At 39.6% G+C, this 11,995-nt stretch overlaps 1 protein-coding gene across 1 annotated transcript; it reads left to right on the top strand.

The window, feature by feature from the left end:
- Window positions 1–4,288: 4,288 nt before the first annotated feature.
- On the top strand, window positions 4,289–5,254 carry LOC309546274 (olfactory receptor class A-like protein 1; the record flags this gene model as incomplete). The annotated part of the gene is made up of 1 exon (XM_082245861.1): window positions 4,289–5,254. One exon carries the CDS (start codon window positions 4,289–4,291, stop codon window positions 5,252–5,254), a length of 966 nt encoding a protein of 321 aa, XP_082101987.1.
- Between the last annotated feature and the right edge of the window lie 6,741 nt (window positions 5,255–11,995).

Raw genomic sequence — 11,995 nt, 5'->3', positions numbered from 1 at the left:
AGTACAGTTTAACAGAGACACTGACAGATTGGCTTTTATAGAAAATCAGTCTGCCAGTCATCTTCAGTACAGAGGATTTGAGCAATGGGTTGGCCCCATGAATAGCTGCCAGAAAGTGCTCAAGGCACCTTTCTTGCCAAAAAAAAAAAAAAAGGAAAAATTTCACAGTTGGAGAAAAATATATATAAAAAATACAAATATCACTTTTGTCTTTCACACTCCAGTGTCATACACTCACAAGTGAGTGTTATTCCAATAATACTTATCATTAACCAGAGATATGAAAAAAAGGACAGGCAGTTTATGTCAACAAACCTGTATTCATTTTTTTTACCAAACCCTCTAAAAATGTACCTTACGTTTCCTTAAAACATGACAACACTGTCAACATAGTTACAAAGGGGGGAATTTATCAAAAGTGGATCAGCCTGAATCTGGAGCAGCTGTGGATGGCAACCAATCAGACTCTATCTTCAGCTTGTTGTGTTAAGCTTTGAAGATAAAAGATAGAAGCTGAATGGTTGCCATAAACAACTGCCCCAGATTCTGGCTGCTCTAGTTTTGATGAATTCTCCTCATAGTTACATAGTTAGTGAGGTTGAAAAAAGACATCAGTCCATCCAGTTCAACCTATGATGTGAGTGTGTGTTTGCTTTTAACCGTACATTGTGTACCCCTGTATGTTGTGGTCTCTAAGGTGCCCATCTAATAGTTTTTTGAAACTATCAATGCTCCCTGCTGATACGACTGTTTGTGGAAGAGAATTCCACATCCTTACCGCTCTTACAGTGAAGAACCTCTTACGCATTTTAAGGTTAAACGCCTTTCCTCTAGTTTTAGTGAGTGGCCACGTGTATTATTGTATCTCCTTTCTCTGAATAGTTTGTTCCTTATGCTAGGTCGCCAGTACAGGATTTGTACATTGATATCATATCCCCATTCAATCGTCTCTTCTCCAGAGAGAATAGGTTCAGTGCTTGTAGTCTTTCCTCATAGCTGATGTCCTCCATTCCCCTAATTATTTTTGTTGCCCTTCTCTGGACTCTCTGCAGTTCCAGCACATCCTTCCTGAGGACCGGTGCCCAGAACTGGACAGCATACTCCAGATGTGGCCGGACCAGAGTCTTGTAGAGCGGGAGAATAATCTCTTTATTTCTGGAGTGAATCCCCTTTTTTATACATCCCAGTATTCTGTTGGCTTTGCTTGCAGCGGCTTGTCATTCCATGCCACTGCCAAGCCTGTTGTCTACCAGTACCCCCAGGTCCTTTTCCATCCTAGACTCACCCAGAGGTTCCCCCCCTAGTGAGTAGCTTGCTTTCTGGATTAAACCTCATCTGCCATGTAGTTGCCCACCCCGTTATTTTGTTCAGGTCCGCTTGTAAGGTTTCCACATCCTGCATAGAAGATATTGGCATGCCTAGTTTAGTATCATCCGCAAATACTGAGATTGTACAAGATATCCCCTCCTCTAGATCATTTATGAATAAATTAAACAGGATTGGTCCCAGGACAGAACCCTGGGGGACCCCACTTTCCACACCCGCCCAATCCGAGTACTCCCCATTAATCATCACCCTCTGGACTCTCCCCTGGAGCCAGTTTTCTATCCAGGTACTCACCTTATGGTCCATACCTACCTTCCTTAGTTTGTACAGTAAGCGTTTGCAAAGTCCAGATACACCACATCCACAGGCTTTCCTTTATCTAGGTGGCAGCTCACTTCATCGTAGAAGGTTAATAGATTGGTTTGGCAAGAACGATTTTTAGTAGCTTATTACTACTAATAATACCGTTTTCATTACTAAAGTCTTGTATGTGGTCCCTTAACATCCCCTCCAAAATCTTGCAGACTACAGATGTTAGGCTGACCGGCCTATAGTTACCCGGGATACACCTCTGCCCCTTTTTAAATATTGGTACCATGTTGGCTTTTTTCCAGTCAGCTGGCACCATACCTGTCAGTAAACTATCCTTAAAGATCAAGAATAATGGTCTGGCTGTCAACCAACAGCATGTCCTACACCTACTATTCAGTATGTTTCTTGCTGGTGCCTACTATAAAAAAAAATGTTACATTCCCTTAGCATTGGGTCTCAATGTAAACTATTTCTAGCATCTAGAATCTAGCATAACTGCTGTAAGGTTTGCACAGAGATAAGAGCTATGCAATGTTCAAGCTTGCTTAATGACCATATTCTGTAAGGTAGACTGTGAACCTATTAAATTATATCAAGGCTAAAAAAAAATGTGAGCACTGAGTGGTGTCAGTCCTCACCTCTTTATCAAAACTTCTCAAACCTTCCGCTTCTTCACAGCACTAAAAATGATGTAGCTAAATAAAAAGACTCAGGAGGGTAATTACTCTCTTTGAGATAACACAAGAAGTTTACAAAAGACACAGGGCAGCTTTAAACGGATGACACCTTCAACAGGTATTCTTTGCGCTTGGTGGTATAAATGGTACATTTATACATTATAAATGGTACATTATAAAAAGGAACAAATAAGAAGATCACTGTCGGAAATCACATACAATTTTGGTTATTTGTGGTGGATGCTTTTTCCTTCGTAATCAGTCCAGTGAGCTAGGGAATATACACCTCACATCAACCATAACTTGTTGTAAATAAAAGATGTTCATATATAAGTAAAAAGCTGCTTCTCTTACTTAATTTGGAAAATGTTTAATTTTTTTGTCTTTTATGAGAAACCTTTTTAATCAACTTCCAGTGACATTGAATGCCCATCTTTTAAGCTGTTCACAAATACAGTATATATTTAGATGTTCTGAAACCTTGCTGACCATAGACAAGTAGATATGTTCCTGAAAACAATAGGCATGAGAACATCCATCCATCGTCAAAATCACAAAAGGCTACCACACTGTAGTTTGTTTCTTAGCTGAAGATTTAAAATAGCACACACAGGTTAAAAGCTTGATATATACTGCATTTCTATTTGAAAATTAAAGAATTGACATAGGTTGTGTGCAAAAGGAGTTTACAGCAAAAAGGTCCATCGGTAGTTCAATTGGCAGAGGTGCCCGGAAAACGATGTGTAAAAATAGGTGGGAGTCAACAACTTTACTGAACAAAAAGTTTCTTTAAGTCACCAAATAAAACATGTTTCATGGCTCAACTTGACACTTCCTCAGTTCAAGGTGAAAACATATTTTCCTAGGGATTGAACTACCCATGGGCCTTTTCATTACAAACTCCTTTTTCACACAACCTACTCCTTGCACCTGTCTGGAAATCTCACAGAGGACTCAAGAGGGGAACACCCAAGTCTTAGAGAGTGACCACCTCTTCCCGGAATGGGGACAAGTTTATTCCACCCATGCACTCGAAAGGGTGTGTGTTTTCCAATCCCTTATTTTTTATATTTTCTTTGTCTGTTCTTCCCACGGTGGAACCTTTTTTTGAGTGAATCATGATTTTTTTATTTTTTGGGATTAAACTCTATATCACTTATGATGGGATTTACCACATTATAAGTGCTCTCCTGTCTCCCTCTCCTTTTTTTCCGGTAGACACCCCCTGAGCTACACCTGATATCGCTAGTCAGATCCTTTGGGACCACATGTTTTTTGACCACCACCCCACAACATCAAAAGCATTGAGATAGTCATCTTAATAGTTTCCCAACAAGCTGAAAATCTCTGTGTGTGAAATTAAGCAGTCTGAAAGTTTGATGCAGTTATTATTGCCGATTGAGGGAAGCAATACCAAGTTCAATCCTCTTCCTATAGTCACATCAGGTTGCTTAGGGGGCAAATACATGCCCTTTCAATTTATTATTGCTTTATAGAAGGCCTGCAGTGCAAATCCTTGCCAAATAATTTCATAAGGATAATAATTTGATGTTAATGCTTCGCCTTCCTTAGCATATTTGCCATTGTATTTACATTAGAAGCTGTCTATTGCTAACAAAGACTACATGAATCTTAGAGACTGCGTGCTTTAGGATTCAATGGGATTACTAATCATGAGGTTGGCTGTGTGTGGTAAACTGTTTCAATCCATTTTACTGGAAATTACTGTATACATTCCATCTGGATCAGATAATAATAGTTTTAGTTGCTCTGTGTACTTTAATAGGTATGCTATTGTGCATATGTTTTTACACTATGCTTAGCTTAATATCCTAAGAGAAATGGGTGTCCAGTACCTTTTCATGTTAACTCCTTTGTGATTTCATATACTATATTTTTTTACTAAATATTTTCTTAGTGATACACGAGCATATTTTATTTTTTTCAGATACTACTTAATCTCTTTGGGTCTGATGGCCACTTACCTTCTTGTCAAGGCTATAGGTTTTTTCCTTCTTGTTATAGTTGGAATACCAGGAAACATGTTTATTATTCTGCAATTCACCTACATGAAGAGAATAGAGAAGAAACTTCTTCCAACAAACATAATATTGTCAGTACTGGCTTTGGCAAATGTACTTGTCATCTTTTCTCGCATTATTCCACAGTCATTAAATGCAATAGGGGTAGAGGACTTGCTTGATGACACAGAGTGCAAATTTGTCATATACGCATACAGAGTAAGCAGAGCCATGTCTATTTGTGTAACTAGTTTGCTTAGCTGTCACCAGTGTATTCTTATTGCTCCAACAACTAGTGTTTGGCTTTATCTAAAGCGAAAGGTGACACAAAATGTGGTGGGCATTATCATCATTTTGTCAATTATCAATTTCTCCATGTACCCTTATAGTTGTTTAAGTACTCATGTGAAGAAGAATGAAACAACTTCACCATATACTCTTCATTTGATTTATTGTGATGTTGACTTTCTGACTTATACAGCATACATTATCAATGGAACATTTTATACAATTCGTGATTTTATATTCGTAGGACTGATGACATTTGCAAGCAGTTACATGGTGTTCATCCTTCTTCGTCATGGAAATAATGTGAAAGCAATTAGAAGCTCTAACAAAGAGAAAAAGTGGCCAGCAGAGTATAAAGCATCAAGAGCTGTAATACTATTAGTCGTTCTTTATGTGCTACTGTTTGGGTTGGATAATGCCATGTGGGTCTATACACTGACTTTATCGAATGTATCTTCTGATATGAGTGATGTTCGAGTATTTCTAGCATCCTCATATGCAGCTCTGAGTCCCATTCTCATCTTATTAACCAACCCCAAGCTTCATCGCCTTTGGATTCTCTCTAACAAGAACAAGCCTTTCCAAAAACATATGGGAAGCAGTGTAACTGTGTATACTGTAAGTGAATAAAGGTGGAAAAATAAAATAGTATTTGTAATATAGCATCAGGAGTGGGAACCATCTCATCTGAAATAAAGAACATAAATAACAGCACACATATACAAACTGAAGTCTTGTTTATTAAACAATTATAGCTTGCTTCTCCTTTTCATAAACCATTGTTATAATTCACATGAGATGTGCTGAAGGCCAATCAATGGGAATGTACATATCTGGGTCGTGCCAGATTTGTTAAATGGTGGTCAAAACTAAAAAGGCCTTTATTGCACACTGCTCACAGGTGTAAAAAAATGATATATTCACTGTTCTGTATCAAGGGTCACATATTATGTAGAATGTCCTTGTGCTTAGCTCCATGTAGAGAAAACAAGAAGACAATTAGGCCAAGAATAGGTGAACACCAAAAGATAATAAATTAGAGAAAAAGGACAGTCCCCTAGTGATGCATTTTAACCCCCTTACATCATCTTCTGTCCCTTGCCCTTATCAAGTTCCAATTTTTAAAGGCATCTTCCAGATTCCAGGAAGCCACTGTTCACCATCATGATGTGGTATTGTTTTGGGGTCTTTAGAGTGTCACTGACAATGAATGATTGCAGAATGGTTTTGGGGGTTTTCCTAAAGTGCCACTGACTACCAATAACTGTTGAATTGGTGAAAGTGTTTTGTGTTAATCCATGCTATCTAGCCTTGTACACGATACAATTTTAGTGTAATGCCATTTCAAATGTTCATTTTTCCTCTGCTAATAACCGAAGACTTCCACTCAATAAAAAAACAGCATGTTCTTTCATTTCCAAAATGTGTTCAATTTGGAGTGTCTACTTTCCAAAAAGGGATAGTTTGGGGGTTGTTATGTGATGGCATTTTTATTTGTAATATTTAATACTAAAAAATAGGGAAAACTATTTCCAGTGGTAATTAGTATTATCAAAATAAATCTTTATCAGTCTCAAAAATGTATATAAATATAATTTGGGTACAGTGTTGCATGATGGAATGATGGGGTAATTATTAGTCACGTATCACAACATTAAAAGCGGAAAAATGGCCTGAACATGAAGGGGGTTGGTCCTGAATTGGGTTAACAAGAGCATAATAGTTCAATACAAAATATTCAGATCAAGTGTATATATGCCTTAAACTGTCATACAAACAGGGGAACTTTGACACAGAAAAGAAATACAGAGCAGTGATATACCTGGGATGGGTGTGGTATGGCCCAGGTACAGCCAGTTGGGGGTCCCTGCAAAGTTGTGTTGCATTGTCCATGTCCAGGGCTCTGCAGGCTCACCTTCATAGTGGTAATACACTAGGCATCCCTGTTAGACTTCTGATACAGGCACAGAAGAAGCCAAGGGAATCTGGTTCCCTTTATTCATATGGCACAGCCTAACAGGACATCCACTACTTTGCTGGGAGCCGCAGTATCTGAGGTCTGGTGAGCTTTAAAACCAGGAGGAATTATTGCTGAGGGGAATTGCTGTTTGAGGGGGATTATTTTCTGCAGGGAGTGGCTGGGGGATGTAGGTATTTTTGTTGGTGGGGGTTGATGAGGGATGAGGATATATTTGAGGAGGAGTTCTGTGAAAAAGGGATATTTGTTGGGGGGAAGAGATAATTCCTGAGGGAGAAGGGGATTTTTGCCATGGGAATAGGAGAGTGTTATAGGGGAGAAGGAGATTTCTGTGAAGGGAGGGATATTTTCACCACAGAGAAGAGGAAGATCTGGCTACATGGTGGGGAAAAAGGTTAAATTGTGGGGGATTTTTTCTTGAGGGGAAGTTAGGATGACAATAAATTGTCATAATTGCAAATTTTCTGTTCACATGTTGTAAAAGCTGGTAATTTGTTGTCTGTGTGTTGTCATGAACTGTTTGTTGCTTACATGTTTTTATGACTGCTAATTTGTTGCCCACATGTTTTCACTATTGCTCATTTGTTGCTTAAATGTGGGGGGATTTACTAAAACTGGTGCACTCAGAATCTGGTGCAGCACTGCATAGCAACCAATCAGCTTCCAGGTTTTATTGTCAAAGCTTAATCGAACAAGCTGAAGTTAGAAGCTGATTGGCTACCATGCCCAGCTGTACCAGATTCTGTCTCCACTAGTTTAAGTAAATATTCCCCCAAGTGTCTTCATTCTCCTTTTGTTGTCCCTATTTAGTTTTGAATAACCATTTGTTGCCCACATATAATTACAATTGTCAATTTGTTGCCCTCATATACTGTAATAAGGATATGGCCCATTTGGTGTGAACATAGTATCACAGTTGTCAAGTTATTGTGTGCATAGTGTCACAATTAGCAGTTTGCTGCTTATGTCATATTGATTGCCTATTTGCTGCCCACATATTGTAAAAAACACTGTTGCCTTCATATTGAAAACAATTGCCCATTTGTAGCCCATGCATTATCAGGATTGGCATTTTCTGTCAGATCACAACTGTTGATGGGACTATTAAATCTCTGTAGATCTGTCACTATATAAGCATGCTGCACTTAACAAGTGGGTTGAATGAAGAAAACGGTTCAATCTCTCTATTCACATACTCTATGTAGATGGAGTACTCTCTCCCACTGTGCTATTATATTCTGACAGTGGGGAGACTTCCCTGCTGCCAGAGTACATTGATTAGCACAGCCCGCTATAGCCGGCAGTGCTGATCAAAATACTTTTTTTTCTTATAGGCTGGTTGTATTGATCAACTTATGTACACCAGCCTGCCCACACATGGATCAAAATGTGTCTGATCCCTACTGAACCAGCTGAATTGCGATTCAGCTTAGCTTTATGAAGGTGTATTTACACCACATGACCCCCTACCTAATATTGTGTAGGTCCCCTTTTTGCCGCCAAAACAGCCCTGATCAGTCAAGGTATGGATGCTATTAGACCTCTGAATGCATGATGTGGTTTCTAGCACTAAGCCACCAAAAGCAGATCCTTAAGTTGCGAGGTGGGGCCTCCATAGTTTGAACTTGTTTTTCCAGCATATCCCACAATTTGGAGGCCACTTCAATGTCTTGAACTTATTGTTGTGTTCCTCAAACCATTACTAAACCATTTCTGCAAGAGTGCATTATCCTGCTGAAAAGAGGCCGCTGCGCGAATCGACATATGGGTACGTCGGTTCGCAGAAGCGGTGCTGGGAGCGAGCGAACGCCGCCGGCAGTGCGCTCCCACCCCCCACTAGGCAGCGGGGATGCCGATCTATGGGGCCAATTGCCGCAATTTCCACCTGGCACCCATGATCGCTCCCTGCTGAGAGAGAAGGACAGTCAGCTGTTGTAAACACAGCTCACCGTTGTTCTCTCTGAAATGATCACAGAGTGCCTGTAATCCTTCTATACAGGATCACAGGTCTCTATGGTCATTTCACAAGTCCCTCCCCCATACAGTTAGAAAACACTCCCTTAGGCTCACACATAACCCTTTGATCATCCCTAGGTTAACCCCATTCCCTGCCAGTGTCATTATTACAGTAACAGTACAAATTTTTAGCACTGATGACTGTAGTAGTGTCACTGGTCCCCCAAAAGTGTCAAAAATGTCAGTTAGGGGGTCAGATCTGTCCGCCGCAATGTCACAGTCCCGCTAAAAATCGCAGATCACTGCTATTACTAGTAAAAAATAAATAATTAAATAAAAATGACGTAAATCTTTCCCCTAGTTTGTAGACGCGATAACTTTTGCAAAACCAACCAAAATACGCTTAATGTGATTTTTTTTACCAAAAATATATAGCAGAATACAAATTGGCCTAAAAGGATGAAACATTTTGAGTTTTAATTTTTTTGTTTGGGAATGTTATATAGTAGAATGTGAAAAATATTGTTTTTTTTTTTTTTTTTCCAGAATTGTTGCTCTTTTTTTGTTTATAGTGCAAAAAATAAAAATCGCTCCCAAAGTCCCAAAAATTACCTAAAACCCCCAAAACATGAAATATTCTCTAAAATCAGAGACTGTGTTGAATAAAGTGCTGGCAGGTACAATTCTCTATGTCACGCAAAAACTGCGCTACTTTTTGTTAGGTCTTTATTTTAAAATAAGAAATTTGCTCACATTCATTTTAGTCCACACAAACATAATACCCAATGTTTTTGCAAAATATGAGATTGCATTGAGTAAATAGATGACAAATATGTCAAGCCTCAAAATATAATTTGCTGGTAAAACCGGCAAAAAAGGACCAACATTCAACACTAAAAGCATTCACAGGCTATGCATTTAAATTGCTTGTCTTTTTTAAAGACAAAAATTGCACAAAAACCACAAAGGTCCCCCAAAATACATAGCAGACCCCTAAAGATTTGGAGGTTTTTCTTTTTTTTAGTTTTTTAAACAAAGTAGCTATATATTTGGAAGCAATTTAAACTTTTTTGTGTAATTGTAATGTAATATAATGTACAAAAATGTAATTTTTGCTGTAGTTCACTCCCAAAATGCATACAAGAGAAAAAAATGTGTGAGCTACCCCAGGAAATCCATATCAGACCCTTCGAGTCTGCTACAGATTTTGAGGGGGGATTCTATGCAAGTGTGAAGTCCCCCTAAAATTCCATACCACTTCATGTTGAATAGCACAAAGGCCCTAAGGCCCCAAGGTTGTGGGGGTCTGCTGGAGGGGGTTTATCAGAATCTGGAAGCTCCCTTTAATAATAGAGGGCCCCCATATACCCCCCCCCTTTGCAAACCCATCATTAATCATGATACTTGCCGCTGATTCACTGAAAAAAAACCTGAAGACCTGCCGCACACAGAGCTGAATGACAGCTCCCCATGGATAGTGGTCACTGGTGACATCACCGCCTAAATATTGCAATGATGTAATGCTTACATAACCGGAGATTGGCCATATTTAGGCAATGATGTAACCAGCTACATTTCTTACTCAGTTGCTTATGTAGCCATTCCTGGCCATGTACAGGAATGGCCTGGGCGACGTCAGTGATTAGTAAGGACGCAGCTGGTGCAAACAGCTTCTGCTTCCTTAGTAACCATTGACAGCCGGTAACTGTCAAGTTCATCCACACCAAACACCTTAATTGTTTGGCGTTGGGACAAATGTCCAAACAGCCAGTGTTTGGTCTGAACTTACGTTTGAACTGAACTTTGAGCTCATCCCTAATTTTAAAAGAGTCTTACAGATTTCAGTTATGGTCCTTTCACACAGGCTTTCCGTTTTGCTCAGTGGGGACTGATCTGCTGATCCCCGCTGAGCAGGCGGATGACAGCTCAATCTCTGCCTACTTTGCAGAGATGGAGATGGAGCTGTCAGATCCCCACTGTCCTCTATTAGAGATAAGATGAAAACGGACCGCCTGTCCATTTTCATCTGATCCTATACGATCCGATCCTCAAGACGGATGGAAAATAGGGTTTCCAGCCATCTTGATTTCATGGACAGGATTGTATCGGATAGCAGCAGTTGTCAGCGGAGATTTCACCGCTGATATCCGCTGCCCCATAGAGATGCATGGAGCATCTGATCAGATCCGCCTGAAAAAACTGACAGGTGGTTCTGTTTGGAAAGCCCTGGGGAAAGGGGCCTAAATCTCCCCCTCTACAGAGACCCACTTCTACTGGGGTCATGGATGTGGGGATGAGACCCATGTCCCTACAAAAAGTAATTTATTAAAAAAAAGTTATTATATCTTACAATGTAAAACCTATGTCAATCATGTCATCCTGTGATGTAGATCCACTTTCAATCACAATGAGTGATGCCCCACCGATCCTGTCCTGCAGATACTCTCATCACTGCAGGAATGTCAACACAGCATCAGGGAACTTGGATGACATAATTGAATACATTTGGCCAATGACATCCCGTTGGATCCCTGAAGCTGTTATTTAATACCACTGCCTATATATGACCGACTTCTGGCTGCCACAGCCTGAGTTTTGGGCAGGCATCTGAACTGGCCAAATCTGGCTATTTAGTTTGCCAGTTCCGAAAGGCATTAGATCTTCATCCAAACAGTGTCTACAGAAAAAGGTAATATGCTTGAATAAAAACACATGAAGAATTTCCCTTTTCAGTCATCTACTGTATTAAACAAAATAACAATTGATGAAATGACGGACTGCGGAAAACCATCAGAAAACTGATATTTCCCCTTTTTGCAGAAATTCTTTCTAGTGGGAATGTTGTATAACTGCCCACCAATCTCTGACATCAACTCAGTGACATTTTTTGACATGTTCTCAATGCAAAGTTCCTTCACTTGCGAGATGTTTGTGGTTTTTCACAAAACCACCCCCTACAAAATGTCATTGGGAATCAAATCAGGGCTTTGACTAGGTCAGTCTATACATTTCTTTTTGAGCCTTTCTGTGGTGAATTTGCTAGTGGGCTTTGGATCATTATGGTGCTGAAGGACCCATTTACCCATTTGTCATTTTAGACAAATGGTTTCTTAAAAACACTTTAATATGATGCAGAATGCATCGTTGACCTAAGGACTGGAAATTGCCCAGGCCCTATAGCAGCAGAGCGCACCACAAATTAAATAATTTACACTACCCTGCTTCACAATTGTTATGAGGTTTTCCCCCTGAATGCTCTCTTTAATTTGCAGCAAAATCTGTTCTGTTACTGTGACCAAACAACTCTCCTTCTGATTGATCATTGATCTGCACTTTGTTCCAAAAGGTCTGGTCATTGTCTATGTGTTCAATGTCAAATAGTGCTCTTGCTTTGTTCATTTTTTACAATAATGTTTTCTTTTTTTTCTTATAACACC

The sequence above is a fragment of the Pelophylax lessonae genome, assembly GCF_965119305.1.
Source record: "Pelophylax lessonae genome assembly, chromosome: 2".
NCBI lineage: Eukaryota > Metazoa > Chordata > Amphibia > Anura > Ranidae > Pelophylax > Pelophylax lessonae.
The sequence above is the reverse complement of the archived record's forward strand: the minus strand, read 5'-3'. Positions and strand labels throughout refer to the sequence as shown.